The 18,482-nt window shown below is 36.8% G+C and overlaps 1 protein-coding gene across 2 annotated transcripts in view; it reads right to left on the minus strand.

Annotated features, from left to right (window-relative positions):
• Window positions 1-15,821: 15,821 nt before the first annotated feature.
• The window catches only part of LOC150087127 (disco-interacting protein 2-like), a 1,128,863-nt gene continuing 1,126,202 nt past the window's right edge, over window positions 15,822-18,482 (minus strand). For both annotated transcript variants that reach the window (XM_090372979.1, XM_090372978.1), the window contains exon 40: window positions 15,822-16,661. In XM_090372979.1, the coding sequence (XP_090229105.1) occupies window positions 16,409-16,661 (253 nt within the window). In that variant the 3' untranslated portion in view covers window positions 15,822-16,408. The remainder of the gene's footprint in view (window positions 16,662-18,482) is intronic.

Consider the following 18,482-nt stretch of genomic DNA (forward strand, 5'->3'; position numbering starts at 1 on the left):
CCGGTCATTCAAGGCACGTGTACTTATGCACCCGCGCGCCTGACCACTAGGCTACGGCCACCCGTCATTAGAAGTCAGGGTAATCCCCAAAAGAGATATATCATTTTGCCTGGAAATAGGAGTGTCACCAAAGATAAGCATAGGAGCAGAAGCATCCTTTTTGTGAGATGTAAGACAAGAATGAGTTTTAGAAGGGTTTAAATCAACTAAGTTGTCTTTGCCCCACTGGAGAATTACCTGAAGATCGGCATTTAAGGAATTGGTAGCAGATTTTCGAGAAGTTGAAGCTGATTGAACAGGGCAAGGTTTCTCAAAATGGAAAGTGGAATGCAATGTGCTATTATCGGCAAAACTATGGATAGGATTTCCAGTCAATGGAAGAAGGTCATTAATATACAAGAGAAGAAGAGTGGGGAAAAGAACTGAACATTGGGAGGACACCGGGATTAGTGGAGAAGTTAGAAGACAGCCATCTATCATAACCCTCAGTGAGAGATCAGAGAGAAAACTGGATAACCAATTACTAAAAACTGTTGGCAAACCATAAGATGGAAGCTTGTTTAGAAGACCTTTATGCCAAACACGATCGAAAGCCTTTGAGATGTCAAGAGCAACTACTTGTTTCACCGAACCTTTCCATTGAATTAGTCCATAAATGGGTAACATAAGCCAGAATATCACCAGTGGATCGACACTGACGGAATCCATACTGGCGATCGTTGATCAGACGGAAGGTTTCTAGGTAGTTTAAGAGTTGGCGGTTAATTGATTTCTCCATTACTTTAGAAAGAGTAGAAGTAATTGCAATGGGACGATAATTGGATGGGAGGGATTTGTCACCCTTTTTAGGAACTGGCTGGATATGAGCAAATTTCCAAGCAGAAGGAAAAACACCTTTTGGAATAAGAAAGTGAAAAAAGGCGGCAAAGAATAAGAGTAAGTTCAGGAGCACAGGTTTTGAGAACAAGTGGAGAAATACCATCGGGACCTGGAGCTTTCTTAGCATCAAGATTCGTCAGAATCGTTTTGACATCCTTTTGACGGAAGACCACAGGAGGCATTGAATGGAGCGTGTTGGGAATGGTGGGAAGTGTTTTACTAAGATCATTAATATATGAGTTGGAAGAAAAATGGGATGCTAGCAGGTCAGCTTTATCCTTGGCTGAAGTGACAACAGACCCATCTGGTTTGGACAGAGGTAGGAGCAGAGATGGGCAAAAGTTGCGGCCAGAAGCTATGGCAGGGGACCAGAATGCTCGGCTATCATTAGGGCAAGAAGCAAGTTTTCTACTCTAGTTTGGACTCATTAATAACTGCTTTACAATTGTTGCGAGCTTTGGTGTAAGCAGAAAATTAAACTGAAGAATTGGAAACAAGCCAATTACGATATGCAACATTGTTCTCTTGAACAGCCTTAGCACATTTATTGGTAAACCAAGGTTTAGATAAAGGATGAGATTTTAAAGTTGAGTGTGGGATACAGGATTCCATTCCTGCAAGAATAATTTCACTGACACGATCTGAGCAAACATTGGCATCAGAAGTCTTGAAACAGTAATCCAACCAAGGAAAAGAAATCTCGCAGGTCATCTCATTTTGCATTCTTGTAATGCCAAACAACACGAGGTTGGGAACAGCTCATGAGATAAGGAGATAAATTTATTTCATTGTGCATAAAGTTCATTGTTCAGTCAAAAACAAATTCAGGTTGCCTAATGGCATGACCCTGCATTTGCCAAGTCAAATGCCAATCCCACTCCCGGAGGAGTATTTATGTAAAGCAGATATTGTCCTACACTTCGAAGAGAAGAGGTGCCAGCAAGTGAGTGGATCCCACACTGGGCAAGGGCCCAGCGTCAGAAATTAAATCTTCCTCGGCCTACGGTAACTTGTAGGCAATGAGCAGTGTCCCACGCTGCGCAGGGGATTTGGATCATCCTAAGTTAGGGGATGAGAGGAAGCACAGGGATTCATGAAGTTTAAGGATTGCTTGGAGTTCTTGTCTATTGCAGTAAAGTTCTTTTGGGTTGGTGGGTTTGTAAGAGAATTTCCTTTTATGAACGTCGAGAGATTCCTGTTATGTCAGGATAAAGATCAATATCCTGTTAGTGTTTTCTTTGATTCCATTCAGGAGATGTTCTGTGAATTGAGTTTTGGGTCCATTATAAGATTGGGGTGCGCTGAACAGTTTTGCTGTAGGTGGATATGACGCATTTCAAATACAGTTTGGGCAAAAGTAGTTAAGGCTTTGTAATTAGTTTTTTCAGTTATGTAGAGATGATCTTGCCCATGGGGTATATTTCCTGTTCTGGTAATTAAAAGACTTCTGGGTAAATCATGAAGGCAATTATACATGAGGTGAATCCAGTCTTCGTTGTCCCCACAAGGGCAGAGAGGAGAGAATCGGTGAGTCCCAGGGCATGCAGCTTGGCCCCAGAGAACAATGGCAGCCTGGCTTACCATCAGTGGTGTGTATGGGCAACTTAGGATTCCACCAGAGGCTCTGCGGCCAATTGCCAGTACTCAACACAACACTTTACATATACAGCACAAAACACTTTCTGGCTTTTAAAGTGTCACTGTACTTCTTCCCAAGTGTACTTATGGCGCAGATGTGGGAATCACTGGTGGCGTCTGAACCCCCCCCCCCCCAAACACTATCTTTACAGCATTATTACCTTTACCAGTACACTATTACCTAAGATATCTAATGTACCTTAATAGTACGCTATTATCTTTACAAACATATTTTTATCATTATTGTTAATTTTGTCAATCAAAGTACATTGAAATGGTTTTCGCCAATCTATATTCTTGTTTCATTCTTAAGGGGCATCGCGCAATAAATGCCAGATTGGCTCAATTTAATCTTTCTGATTCCGATCTTTTGTTTCTGTGGCGAGATCGAGACTTATGAGCATAATCTATTTACATGTTCTATTTATGATGATTTTCGTCAAACCTGTTTTTTCTATCACCGGCATAGTTTTACCGAATCAAGAATCCGTGTTTCTTTTAAACAAGTCTAATTTTATTGCCTTGAAAAACTCTGCTACTTTTCGTCGTCAGAAGTCGCTTATGAAGTTTTGACTTCATAAGTGACTTTTGACGAAGTTTAGGAAGTTGACTTCCTAAACTTTATAGGAAGTCAAAACTTCTTCAGAAGTTTTGACTTCCTATAAAGAGTCTCTTATTTTATATTTCGTTTCATTATTTTATTTTTTATTCATTTTTTTGTTTTATTTGCTTTATTTTTTTTCTCGATGCTCTGGGTTTCGATCTGATTTTTGGGTCTGATTTCGAATCCCGGTCATTGGGCCACTCAGGATGCGGGATTTATTGCTGATACCCACTAGTATAGCATTACCCCCAGTTGGTGGGTGCGGGATTTCGCCCTTTAGGGTGGACAATGATTTTAGTGCCTCATGTCCACCTTTTTCGCTTAGTTGGGGCTTACCCCCTCAGTGCGTAGACAGGCTCTGGGCAAGCTTTCCAGGTGATCGGTCTCCTAGTGGCAAAGTCGCCAGAAACGACACACACTTCTGGCCTTTAACAGAGATCTGTATTCATAACAGTGTACCAAAACGGAATTAAACTGATGTTCAGGTGCTGCCCTACATAAGATACTATACATGTCTCCATTACCTTTACAGAAAATAAAATAAAGAACAACATTCCTGTTTTCATTAGTAGGCCCAAAATTGGAGTTTCTCACCGCAACTTACTCTTTGCTCACAAAATGTTTCTTCAGAAACATTTTGCTTCCATGTGGACCATCAAGGAAGAGCTCACCTGCTTTTGTAATCTGAGTTTAATCGTTCAGCATATTCAAAGATGTATCGTCCCGTTCATAACGTACATACATCATCTGAATCGATGGTATCAGAGTTGATATGATCACCGTCCTCTCCACACCGTTTGAAAAGATCTGATTCCGAATCCCGGTCATTGACGCGAGGAATATTTATCGGTCTTTTTCACAATACGGCCGAATTAGTCTATTTCAGACGAGGTTAGCAAGTATTTTTTTTTTTTTTTTTTTTTTTCTTCTCGAAAACTCGCTTTTCGGCCAGCAAACGAACGGGCAAATCGACCACAGAACATATGCAGTCAAGACATGATTATATATAGCACAGTATGGACTAAGTCGCTGATACACCTACAATCCTACTACTACATCTTTGTTTGAAATACTGGTGCCTGAAACGGCTGCCGTAGGCGAGTTGTCAGCCCGAGAGTGCATACATGCACGTTCTTTGAGTGACCTGGGTTCAAGTCCGTGACTACTAAATACGGTGCCGTTTCTCTTATTCTCTATAACTTCTCTGACCGTGTGGTCGCTCTGGAGTATAGACAGAATTTATTTGACATTTGTCACAAGGTAGCCATTCACGATCTCCAAGGCGATACTGTTCTCGAACGTGAACATAGCATCATTACATAGAATATTAAACCCGTAGTCAGCTTTTTACACCCACTTTGGATACCCCGACATTGACATTTGTATGCGACAGGAAGGGAGAAGAGAGATCGTCAGTAACGGACTGGGTCTAAAAATATTGGTCGTCAGGAGACAAATGGGATCCACCCTTTAATAAAAATGATTTTTTTAATTTTTTTTATTAAAATAGTAATACAACGTAAATTTTAGTTGCATACAGTAATAATATTTTGGAACTTCTGTTATATTTTCAAGCTACTAAAAAGTCATTAACATTTTTAACATTGTCTAATGTTACTGCAAGGTGCCCACTTGCCATCGGGCAAGCTGACCCCCTGACCAGTCCGCCACTGGAGATCATCGTTTTAAAGCGACCATTTACATAAGTGCACTTAAATCTAACATGTCTCATACATGTTTTCCATCCAACACCAATTTCTGCAATACCCTGGAAATCGACCAGAGTAAAATCTTTTGAAAAGATCTATAGAGCATAAGTCTTGTCTGTTACCGTCTCCATAACTGAATTTTAACACAGGAAAAGGTACTAGAAACTGACAAATTCCAGCAACGAGACTCCCCCCCCCCCCCCCCAATGTTCGCAACCGACAGGTACATTCAAAAATGACTGTTTCTTCTTAACATTTGCTACAGTCACTTCCTGCGATGGATTTCGGAGTAAACCACAGATGACAAACTCTTTTCCTTTTTAGCATTCTTACTTTTGCTGTGTTTTATATTTACTTTAATTTTTTGACGTCATATCATATTCTCTTATTTGATTATTTATATACACTGACTTTTTCGAGTTTTTGTAAATAACGTAATTATAGTAATTCATAATTAATTTTTAATTGGTGTTAAACCCCGCTAGTAATTTGCTCCTAGATAGCAAACTAGTTTGCTATTTAGGAGCAAACTGTTGATAGCAAACTAGTTTGCTATCAACAGTTTCTTTGCCAGTGCACGCTTAGCCAAAGGGAAAAACAAAGTAATCTCCATAAATGTATGTATATTTAATATGCGCTTTTAATTTAGTTGAATTTTATTTAAAATGCCAACCGAGGTTGAGAGGTATCACGTGTCCGTAAAGTGTGTTCTCTTATCGGGTTGCCTGTTTGTGACGATGTGAAAAAGAAACCCATGTAAGCAGGGGCAAGGAACGGACGCAGGAACGCCGTTCAGGTTTGTCATACGCATTAACGATGCTTCCATTTGTAAGTGTTAACTGCAGGGATGTATTACCTGACGCGCGTTCTGTTCCGTTAAAAGCTTTCATTTTTAAATATATTGAATTATTACGTAATAATTTAATATAAACTTAAATAGTTTTTTTGTTTATTATAATACTAATTAAATTATTCAAATTCAATAATAGCATTTATAATTAACTGATGTAGGTAATAACAATTTTTAATACATTTTAAAACGTTATAAATACATCTATTCTAGAGTCTTGTTTAGCTTCATTCGGCACCTATGGCTGGGACCACAATTCGCCAATACCCAGGTTACGCCATTGTGATGGTTGCGAGGGTACGTACTTTTGAACTAGTCTCATCAGAAAACGAAAATAAGTTGAGTAAACACGTGGTTTCCCATTCTACTGGGAATAGCCAAGGGCCATTTAGGAACGTGTAAGGGCTAAACTAGCTGCACGCTACAGCACACGTGGATATGGCAACTTGCTCTTGTCTCCTGTCGTTCGAAGCATCCTCTGTTTTGAAACATCCAACTAATGAAATGATCCATGCCCTCTGGTGGGGATTTCCTTATGTGTCACACGGACCGCAGGAATGTCGACGTTGCTAGATGATACTATAAAAATACCGTCCATACAACCTAAGCGTCATTAGTTAGTTCCAGAGAAAGGGTAACCGTTGTGCTCCAGCTATCTTTTAGTGTGGATTATCCAGATACGTTGTACTTCAGATTTGAACTTTTCTATATTGTCACTCTATTGGAATTCTAAATTACATCGGCGAAAAAAAAAGTAAGGAATTGTTTCGTTTATAATATCATGGGAAGAACTCTCACTGCGCCGTTTCACCGTTTGGTATTTGTAATTCTTAGTATTGTTTTGTTGTCGGTTGGTGACAGCAGAGTACTACAGAAACGTTCCCCAATTGCTCTCATCTCTGATCCGACTGCTTTCGAGAAGGCAAGTCTACACAGTCAGCACGTAGCCCAGAATGCGCATTGCTCTATACCGGTGCCTCGCGTAGTTCGTGTGAACTCCTTATACTCTAGTGAGAAGATGTATGTCCCTCACTGTACCGTGCTTCACCGCTGCGGAAACGACACAGGATGCTGCCAGACCGACCAGTTCCGATGTGCTCCTAAGAAAGAGGAAATAGTTACGCTATATTTCTTTGTGGTGGAAGTAGCTCAGGGACACAATATCCAAAGACTGGAAGCCCTCACTTTTACGAACCACACAGAGTGCGAGTGCCAGGCCGTCAATGACGTTCCACGGTAATAAGGAATATCGTGAGATGGACGTTTAACTATCCGAAGTGTGTAATGGGTGATGTGAATATTCTTTATGGAATAAAATAAGTGTAATTTCTCCAAAGATTGAGCATAATGTATACAAATTTAGGAGAAATAAGTTTATTTGAAATCTGTATATAGTTTATAACTAGCTATTGTTCCTTGTCATGAAGCAGTCACCATAGCATTTTGCTAATTATCTGTATTCGTAACGTAGCGATTTGTGTAAACACTGTTTTGTTTACCTTGTATTTAATATTTATTATTTTTCATTTACGCATGTAACTCGAATGAACGAAGCGTGAATTTAGTGTATCGCAGATAAATAGCTTTGCACTATCAAACTTTTTTTTTTTTTTTTGGTACAGATATACACAGCAGGCCACTACTCAGATAAGGTAGTCTCGTGTTACAATATCGCATTTATAGTGTAACTTTTGCTAGAGAAAGAAATATATTAAAATGTGTTCCGAAAATGTTTGTTTTTATTGAATAAGTTTCGTATTTGCCATGAAGACGACGGACAGTTTTCCCAATTGATTTATAAAATCACACTGTCCAGTTACCGTTGGTTGTATGTATGCACACTGCTACTAACATAAATATCATAACTAAGCAAAAATTAAGCAGCTTGATTTTAAACCAGTAAGTGTTGAAGTCCTGAAATTAATGTTTAAGAAATTCAATTGGAAAGCAAAATATTAACATTCATTTGTATTCTCAACAAATGTCGAGAATTGTGTGGTGCCATCTGTTGAACGAATACGCTACTACTACAACGATCGTATCTTGTGTAATTATGGTTCTAGTCTTTTGCAACATATATATATAATTTTTTTTTGCCGCGAGTATATTTTGTCAAGAATTACGACTCATTGTTACGATTCCCACAAAAATTCAGTGATAAAAAAAATGAGCTATGAATAATGTTCTTGGTTAATTTATAGATTAACGTCTAGTCTAACAAGTATTTTAGTATTATGAAAGTTAAAATAAAGCTTTTCCTGCCAAATGGATACCATTATTGTGAAATTACAAATATTTCATCAGGTGTTCATGAAAACTGAGAAAAATCGCTTGAACTGAAGGTGTTTATTGATACGAACCCGAGTAGAATAAAGAGGTAAATCATTCAGCGTAATGAAAAGTGCTTTCTATTTCAAAGTGCAGTACGTAATGTTATAATTTTATAACGGTACTTCATGACTACTTTATACAGAAAATAATTATATTAAAGATATCGTTAGGTACTTTTGAATAAATTGAATCTTAAATTTGTTATTTATAGGAATCAAGATTCGCTGTCTCCGAGATGTTAATGTATTAGTAGGTGTTATATGAAAACTAATATTTGCATGAGCCAAAGCCTTATTTCAAATGGTATGTTTGAATTGTATCATGCTAGCTTCCGAATTATGAGGCACGGCGTGCTTGTATGCCTTATTTTAGTATTAGTAGTAAATGATGCAAGAAAGCATCATATTACTTATTTTTCATGTATCAACTGTGATATCTCTTTCATTCCCTACATCATAATGTATATTTATTTTCATTATAAGTGCAGTGCTTGATCTACTGTATTTAAAATCTATTTATTTACTTAATTTAATATTTTTTGTGTTAGTGTGTTGTAATGTGTTTTTTGTTACAGTATATAATGAATTTGAATGGCTATATTTCCTAAATAAAAATGGCATCTTGATATGTCATTTCATTTACAAATTTTATATATGTAAAAAGCTGACTGTAATATGTGTGCCTTTGTTCATCATATTACTTGGAGTGAACGAGGCGCGAATTTTTATATCGCAGATAAATATCTTTGCAGTTTAAGGCTTTCGTTGAGATGATTCATTTATCTCGGGTGGTAGTACTGGTATTAGCATGTACTGTTAATATTTTATAAACTATGGCCCATTTATATTTCTGCCAGAGAATAATTGGCGACTTGCTTTATTTTGTTAATAAATAATATAAATTTTCCTTGATGAATCGGAGGTGTTTATTGAATTTACTAGCATTCACTTCGTTATTTGAGAACATATTATTTTACAGTATCTTATGTAAATAATTACGTTATTCTTGCGAGTATAAAGTGGTTTCCGAAGTTAGCAAAAAAGAAAAGTTGCAAGTATTGTAATCCAAATTACGTTCATTTCATTACTAAGAAATAAATGCACGAGGCATAATAAACTTCGAACTTGAAATTTACTATCACCTTTTGGCATCTCTCACATTGTGGAGTTACTTCATAACTGGGTTGGCATGAATGCGACACCGGGGTGCCTTCCCGCCCACTGACGATAGCACAACAAACCTTGAAACGGTGCTGTCATTCCCCGAGATTAAGCAACAATAGTCTTCTCCATTGGTGAAGCGTTACTTATTCGAGGTAGTGCAATACATGGTAACTCGTTGTGAGGGCAGTCACAATGAGATACAATTAATTCGATGCCGTTCATACTACTACTGTAGCTTGCTGTTACAATCAAAAGAATTATGTATTTACACTAAAGTGACCAGATCCTTGGTATTCAAATGCGGGACATCGATTTTACGTTCTTTCTCCCTCCCCCCCCACCTATACCTATATAATATAGGTATTTCTGTGAAATAACAATAATAATGCATAGCCGAGTGGGTAAAGTACCTGCCCGCCAACCCAAAGGTCGCGGGTTAGATTCCCGCCTCGGGCTTCGATCAAAGTACTGCAAAAACCTTGGGAGGTGTAATATGGCCACAGAAGCCGATGCGCCAACAACTACCAAATCAAAAAAATAAAAAAATAATAATAATGCATACTTCTTTTAACAATAAAAACAACAGAAATTAACTATTTTTCTGTGGAATGAAATTTTCTTAATAATTCAAGCAACTTAAATCCAGGACGGCTTGTCACTTAATTTACACTGAAAGTTATATTCCATTTTAATAAATGGTTAACAAGACTTTTTGCGCAAGTAGGGTGTAGCTTCCACTTGTTTGTAGCACGGAGTAAACTCAGTTATTACTAAATTCGTCTCTCTTGTTGTGGAAGTACGTTAGTTGCAAACAGAGCTATTTCCCTACCTGTACAATCAAGTTTTATACTTTTTGTATTTGCATTCAGTGAGTATATGTTTGTTGTGCTTTTGTGAATCCAATTACTTATTCCCAAGGGTGGGTTCAGTCTTAATGTTTTTTATAAGGGGGGAGGGTAACAGGATTGGAAAATATTTCCCCAAATATCAATTGAATAATGACATTTGTCATTCTCTCTTGTGTGAACCTATTATGACAGTTTTTTTTTTTTTTTTTTTCTTTTCCCAAACGGATGTCCTTGCCAAGCCAAAAGGTTAATTAGTTATTTGTTCAAAAGTTGGGACTGCTATGATAACCTGTTTCAGGACTAACTGGCCTTTCATTAATAACAGATCTCTAGGAACAACATGTAAACAAAACAGATAGAGAAGTTGCTAGATGTGAGCTCCATACAGTAACAAATTCAAAATTTACAAAATTGTAGTGTAGCTAAAGCTATGTTTGAGTGTTTTCATTAGAGATCACCTGCCAGGGCTGTGCCGAGCATTTTAGTACCTGAAACAAGAATGAAAAATTGTGCCCTACTATTAATCATGGCAACGTTGGCAATTATTTAATCCTCCTTTTGGCACTCCTTTCAGCTTTTAATCTGAGGCAAGAGCCTCATTCGCTGCGGCTCTGTTACCTGCTATGTGACTTCTTATGCAAATAGCCACTGAACCTTTTCGTTGAAAGTAGTTTAATACAAGGGAAAGTTTATTCTGCTGTGAGAATTAGACTGTTGCATTACTTTTGTCATTTAAATATTGAATCATGAAAAACATGTTTTCAGATTATTCTGAAAACATGTACTTTCTCTGAGGTTATACAGCTTTAGTTGCCCTACCATTAATATCTGGACATCCCTCTACTGATAGTTGATCATATCTTACTCAAGCATCAAATCAGACAACTAAACTACTTGGCTGCAGTTTTGAAAACCTGGAGATTAGTCACCTGAAAGGAGATCCGATTGAGGTGTTTAAAGCTTTCAGTAGATTAAGTTCAATGTTTCCTCTGGCTCAGCTTACACACAAGGTGGCAGAAATTGAAACTCAAGAAGGATGGTTATAGAATAAGAGTTAATTTTCCTTCAACCAGCAGATGGTCGATTGTAACAGATAATTCTAATAAATTCAAGGAGAGAGAGAGAGAAGGATGGACAGGTGATATGGAAGTTCGTACTCAGCCGTACACATGGTAAGAATATACCCAGATCCTTGACATAACATGGCTTCGACAATGCCCCTCTCCGCATACACAGTACTGACTCCTTCCAGTCACTACCTGGCAAAGTGTGTTAGTTGTCTGACTGCACCAGGGGTTTCCCCCATCTCCGCATTGTATTCTTTGTATGTGTGACACAGAACTCTGTGAAAGCCAGAGATTTAAAGGTGTATGGGGAGTGGAATGTTGTGCAGCATTATGTTCTGTAGTTTCACTGACCATTTAGCTGTTCGGCCCACATTAGGATCCACTGTTGCCTAAACTTTGCCACGAGGAGGCAGGTCAGGCACCCAGAAGATTAAGTATTCTGGCAAACCCTGCTACTTAATTTCTGACGATTTCAGTGGCAAGAAAAAAAAAAAACAAAAAAGAGTGAACACTAGAATGTGGAAAGGCCAAAAGAGCAAGTTTATGAGAAAGTGGTTGAATTTTGCATTTTTAGGGGCATACTCGGTCGGTTTAGTTAGTTGGGGGGAGACTGAAGACTGGGGGTAAAACAGGTAGGAGGATGGGGGTTGATAGAGTAGGCATCCCCAAAGAGATGTGGGGATAGTCCCACCAGGCAAAAGTATGGGTGAATGTTGGGGTGGTCCCTAGGCCACCCTGACACACACACACACACACACACACACACACCTAGAACTCCTGTTTTAAACAGTAATACTGTTAAATGGGCCTGACAAGAAGAATGAAGATCGATAAAAAAAATAAATATATATATTTATTTATTTTTTTCTTTTTTAATTTAGTTAATTTAATTTAATGATTTTGTTCAATTTAGAACAGGACAGTAAATAAGTCAGTATTTCAAGGATTGTTTGGGTGTTGTGTGTGTCAGGCCTCTTAGCCACCAGGGATACTGTTGACTGGTGGCAGCCTATTTTATCAGCGATAGCATGCGTAGAAAGCCCTTCCTAGGACAGAGCAACAGCTACACATTTTTAGGGTCTGTAGTCTAACGAAGGACCCTTACAATGTCACTCAGTTGCCCATCTGTTACAGCATTGTATCTCTGGAACCATTCAACTTATTGACTTAATTTTGCATGGGTTTGGACATGTGGTGGGGGGGCGCTTCTGTAGCCAGGAGCAGCAGTGCGTAGTACATGCTACTTGTTCAAGCCCGTGACAACTAAATACGGAGGATGCGGAAATGTCAAGGAATGACCACCACATATCCCCGGAGCAATATGGCCTTAGTTGCTAATGCTCCTAAAAACTAAATACATTCAAACAAAAATGTGGGCCAGCATAATGCATATTGATCCTTGTTAACAAAAATGTTGTTGGAAACCTATAGCTTATTATATACCATCTAAAAGAGCTTAACGAGTAAGTTTAAAATATAATTTTAAAATTAAAAATGGCGGCACCAGACAGGTAAATGTGAGTAATTTGTGTCCCCTCCCCTCTATTTCCGACACTAATGGAGCTAAAAATTTAAAAATCACATTAGCTATACATTATTTGATGCATATCAAAGAAAAACTATTCCGATTGAAATCTATCATTTACTTTGTGTTAAAATTAAAAAAACAATTTTTTATTGCACTTCAATAGTGCACTTCTTTGTACTAAGTAACTCATTTTGATGACAAAAAGGTTGCTAAATAGTTAGTTAATAATTCTATAAAGGTCATTTATAAATTTTGTGCCGAGAAGTATTTTTTAACAATTTTCAAAGCTGGAGTTCTTCCAGCAAGGAGGTACTCAGAGAGCCAGTGTTGTGGCGGTGGTGGTGGGGAGTTGCCTGCGTGGAGTCTTGCATGGTCCTCAACCGCTAGTTGCTTCTCCCACCCATGTCATTCACAACCACTAGAAACATTCAAATAGACAGTTTTCGTTAGTTCCCCAGTTTTAGGCCAAGCCAGGGTACTAGTAACTTTTTTTTTTCAGTTACCATAAAGCTCTATTTGAGATACTACACTAATGACCATTCTTGACTATGGACCTTTCATCCTGAGTGCCTGGCACTCAGTAGTTGAACAATTTATCTTCTTGATGTCAACTGAATATATAGAGCCATGCTTACACCTCCGCAAAACGGGACACTAATGAGCATGTATACCCTTCAAACACTGTATTTATAGAAATGGCTGATGCAATACCTTGCAATTACTGTCTGATACAATAGAAGTGTTATCTAACGCATTACATTTGCGACAAACAAAAGGACTGTAATCAAATAATATCTTATGTTTCGCTACAAATGTTACTTTTTTTTTTTTTTAAGGTGATGCAGTTTTTTTTTTTTTTTTGTCCGTCATTATATATACACTGACTCAAAGTGCAATAGCTGCATTATGGAATGATACTACTGCTACTAATCTTATCTTGAAAAAAGTTACATCATTGCTAAATCAGCTAGAAAAAATGCAATGAACAGTTATCTTTAAAGTCAAAGATAACTGTTCAATTTAGTTAAAGATGCAGACCAAGCTGAAAAACTAGTAGAAACTGATATGTCTCAGAAGTTTCATCTATCATTTACAGGTCAAATATACAAACTGTATGTCAAGCCGTGGTTCCAAATATGTTATAAAAAGGTTTTAAAAACATAGTGCTTGAGAGACATGTCCCTTATTGTAACAGGCATTGTGCACCTGCCACAGAGTTAAGCTGTTTTGATGTAGTGAATCTGTACTCATCTCTCATTGGTTTTTTATAATTGTATTTGAGGAAGAAATTCACTGCCAGGGAGAGCCTTGTTTTGCCAATGTGAGTTAGAGAATTTGCCATCCTGTACATTTATTTTCAAAGAAAATAAATGTACAGGATGGCAAATTTCCTCATTTCAACACTGGGGTGGTGAAATGAGGAAATTCTCCGTAGCCAGGTGGGCAGGAGCAGCAGTGTGTAGCACACTCTTTGATTAGACCGGGGTTAGAGCCCATGACTACCAAATATGGAGGATGCGGAAAGGTCAGGGAATGACCACCGCATATCTCCAGAGCAATATGGCCTTAGTTGCTAATGGTCCTAAAAACCAAATAACAACAACACCGAGGTACCTACCCGCCCACCAATGATAGGCTAATAAGCCTTGAAATGTGCCATCTGGGTGGTGGTATCCACAAAGAATAAGTAACAATAGTCTTCTCTATTAGTGAAGAATTGCTTATTTGAGTTAGTGCAATATCATGGTAACTTGTTGGGAAGGTAGTCACAATATGAGATGCAATTAAATCAATGCCATTTATAGTACTACTTTGTAGTTCACTACAAACAAAATATTGTTAAGTATCACTGCCAGTTCAATAGTAATTATGCAGTATTTGTCTGTTATTTCTTCAAAATATTGATATTTAGAGAAATCAGAATTATTTTATTTTTTTTTTTTGGTAAATATTTTGTTTGTTAGTAACCTGAAATAATGTGAAATTCCATCTTCAAGGGAACTGGCTTTTCTGATCTCCTCACTGAACATTTTTTTTTAACCCAATAGGGTTCAAAAAATTAACTAGTAAGAAACATAAATTTATTCTTAATTTTGTACTACATGTTTAACTTAATGTTTATTAAGTTAATTTTAGATTTGTTTGGGGCCTTATGGTTTGTGATAAAAATCTATTGCTGGAAAAACCACTTAAAAACAGATTTCACTGATGGGTGCAGGGGTGTGCTGTCCACATGTGCAACGCACACAGGTGGCAGAAGGCCAAAGCTAAAATTCATTGAATTTTAGAATATTATTTTCTGACATTTTTAATTAACGGGGTGCTGCACACTCCTGGATGGGTGTAATAGTTAAGACTGTTGAATAACATTTTGTATGCAAGAAGTAGGTAAGGTATGCAAGGTCCTTTAGGGATATGAAGAAATATTAAAACAGGTCTTATTTTCTCACTATATTACATTATGAATATAATACTTTTCATTACTTGACTCTTATACTTTCATATAAGAAGTAATGATAAAACTGTACAAGATTTAAAGTTTTTATTATAGACCTGGGGTGTGAGAAGTATGCCTACCACTAATAAACTAAGGTCCTCACCTCATTACAATATTGAAAATAAATTAAACATTTTGATTGCAAACAACAGAGAAGGATACATATGTCATAAACAATGGAAACAAAAAAAGAACAAGACAATTGTATATATAAATATTTTAAACTTGTTTATTTAGTAATAATAAATAAACCTGGCACAGTATTATTATACAATATTGAAATGGAGGCAGTGATAGCAATTTATAAGTGTTCACATCATATATTTTACACTACAGTTTTTCATTTGCACTCTTATGGTACAAATACAAGATACTATTAGTATTTCTGGAATTAAGTGAAGAATGAATTTGCATTACTGAAATCATAGCAAAAATTCCTTTAACATTAATAAATCTGCATATGGCATTTTTTGCACTTAAAAATATAAATAACAATTATTTTTATATATAAACATTTAAGCGCGAACCATAATGTTTATCTATACATTATCTATTTCTTGAAGAATGAATGCAGAAAAAAATAACTTAAACATGAATGAAATTTATGAAGAAAATGAATTGAATTACATTTTATATATATATATATATATATATATATATATATATACACACACGTACACAAACGTAAAGATACGAATGGCGGTGCAGCAGTGTGTGAAATGATTATTTTCATAGCAGAAACAGAATTTGCATATCTGGTGTTTATGTTGAACTGCACTGATATAGTGACATACAATATCGTTCTTTTTAGTTCTTTTTTTTGGATGTTCTTGTATCTATAAAGAATGAATGAGTGAACGTTGCTAATTTATTATGACTTAAATGATCCTATCCCTCCCCTTCATCTAGCTGCATTCTATAAGCAAAAAATTTGATCTACAAACATAAAATCTAACTAATCTCACTGAGAATTGAACTGTAAATGTCTATTTTTAAACTGATGAAAATGTTAAAAATTTCTTATGTACATATTAAAAAAAATCTTAAAATGAATAAAAAATAGCATGTTTACACAATAAGTAAAACTGATTGGAGCAAATTCTATTAAATATGTATGATCCAAATCAATGAGCCTTTTCTTGAAATGAATAATGCAAGGAGAGTCCCTGCACATAATCACAGGCATTTACAGTTCCTCCACCCTCCTTTTTTAATATACAATAAAGCACAACAGTTCACTGAGATTGATTTCAGTTTATCTATAGTGAAGCATAACAAATACTGTCAAAATCAGCTACATATTATAGGCTACATATATAGGATCCAACTGATCAGCCAAGAAACCATCCCTGAGATGCATTCTTTGCTTTTCACCACGAGAGTTGATGGGCACAACACCAGGATCGACAACTACCACCACTCCTACTATAAGATGGTGTTCTTCTAATACCACACTTGTAACTAGAGGAACTAGATCAAGTGCTTCATTTTCATTTCCATCTAGTTCTACAACTACTACCAGCAAATTGGTCCATGTAAACACAGCACTATAAAAATAATAATAAAGAAATTAAACTGAAGAAAATTAAGTATGCAGTATAAGATTATTCAGTGAATTAAAGTAACTTGGATATTTCAGTGCTGTTGGTGTTTTATATTTTTTTCTCTTTGTTTAACTTGTATTCTTGTTTATTTATACACTTTTTAAAGAAGTTGCCAGTAAAATTTGGCCCTAAATATGCAGCTGAAAAATGTTAAAAGTACTGTGTTGCAAGCCGTTTTCTCAGGAGGAGATTGAGCATTTTTGTGATAATAGGTTGTACTTTTCATCTTACTAATTTGTGCTGAAAAGAGTTCTACATTCCTTCCTACGAAAGTGAATGAATGCTTGGTGGAAAGTTACTACTACCCGAGGTGATGTTTTAAATGGAAAGACAGATTTAAACTTTCAACTTCTGCAAAAAAAAAAAAGTTTGAATTGTGTACATTAGCTGTTAAGTATATAACTAGTCTGGCATAAAGGCAACCTTTGACATGCCTGTTGTTTCAAGAAGAGGTTAGAAGTGGTGAGAAAAGCCATATGAGCACATTTCAGAGAGTTACCGAATTGAAAAGTGCAAGTGATAAGTAGTGAGTTGCACTGACTCGTGTTCAAATCCAAGGTCCTGTTGGGCTGGAGAAGTACTAACGTCTCCAATTCAGAAAGGTGGTACTGTAGAGGATTTCCATAAACATGGGTCAGTGTTTTAGGGAAGCTAACAGAGCTTTGTGGTTAAGGATCATGCACAGGATCATCCAACAAAATGGTACTTTGACTAGATCTTAGCATGGGTATGTTAAGGGGAGGTCATGCATGACTAATCTGGTAAATTATGATGTAATTATTAAACAGTTTGATACATGTAACAATTTTGACATTATCTAGCTTTCATTAAAGCTTTTGATAATATCCTTCAAGAAAGGCTGCTATATAAACTGGAAGGAGTGGAATTACTTTTGTGATCCTATGCTGGGTTGCAGGCTGGCAAAAAGATAGGATATGCACAGTTGTCAAAAATGGTCAGTGTTGAGAACCTTCATATTTCTAATTATCGTAAATGATATTGATCGATATCCAAGGGAACATCTCAAAGTTTGCTTATGACCTGAAGACAGGAAGTGTGTCATCAATACAACTCAGGTCATATTGCTTCAGAATGGTTCGATTGCATGTGTGGTCCAACAAAATTTATATATGGGGGAAACAAATTTATTATTACTAGCCATATAGTGCAAGGAAGCCTGAGGCTTATACTGCACCACAAAAAAAAAAAATTCCGAATTACCCTGGGGTGGGGGGGAGGGAGAGATAGAGAGATAGAAGGGAATCACCAAGAAAGAGAAGAATGATGATATCCAACTCAGGACCCTGGGTGTGCCAAGCCCATACTCACCAGATGTGAGCCCCTGGGGATTACACATATGCTAAGGAGAGAGAAACTAAAAGTGGAAAGGCAAAAAAGATTCAGGAGGTATGATTTGGTATTGTTTTGCTCAGATTGTGTAAGTGAAATTATTCTTGTAGGGATAAAATCCTTTATTCCACATACCACCTGAAAACCTTTTTTATTTATCTAAACCTTTGTTTTCCAATAAATGTGCTAAGGCTGTTCAGAATGTAGCATGTTGCAATTGAGTTGCGTCTTCAGGTTTTTTCCTGCCTACAGGTCAGTCTTCAGGTGGACCACTGAAGCTTGTAACAATTGTAAAGCAGTTATTAATCAATCCAAACTAGATTTAGTACAATAAAACTTCTTGTTGAAATGTTAGTTGAGAATCCTGGTCTCTTGCCAAAGCTATTTTGGCAAGAGACCAGGCCAAAGCTCTCT

This window comes from Mastigoproctus giganteus, chromosome 4 (assembly GCF_048544385.1).
Source record: "Mastigoproctus giganteus isolate SK-2022 chromosome 4, ASM4854438v1, whole genome shotgun sequence".
NCBI classification, from domain to species: Eukaryota; Metazoa; Arthropoda; class Arachnida; order Uropygi; family Thelyphonidae; genus Mastigoproctus; species Mastigoproctus giganteus.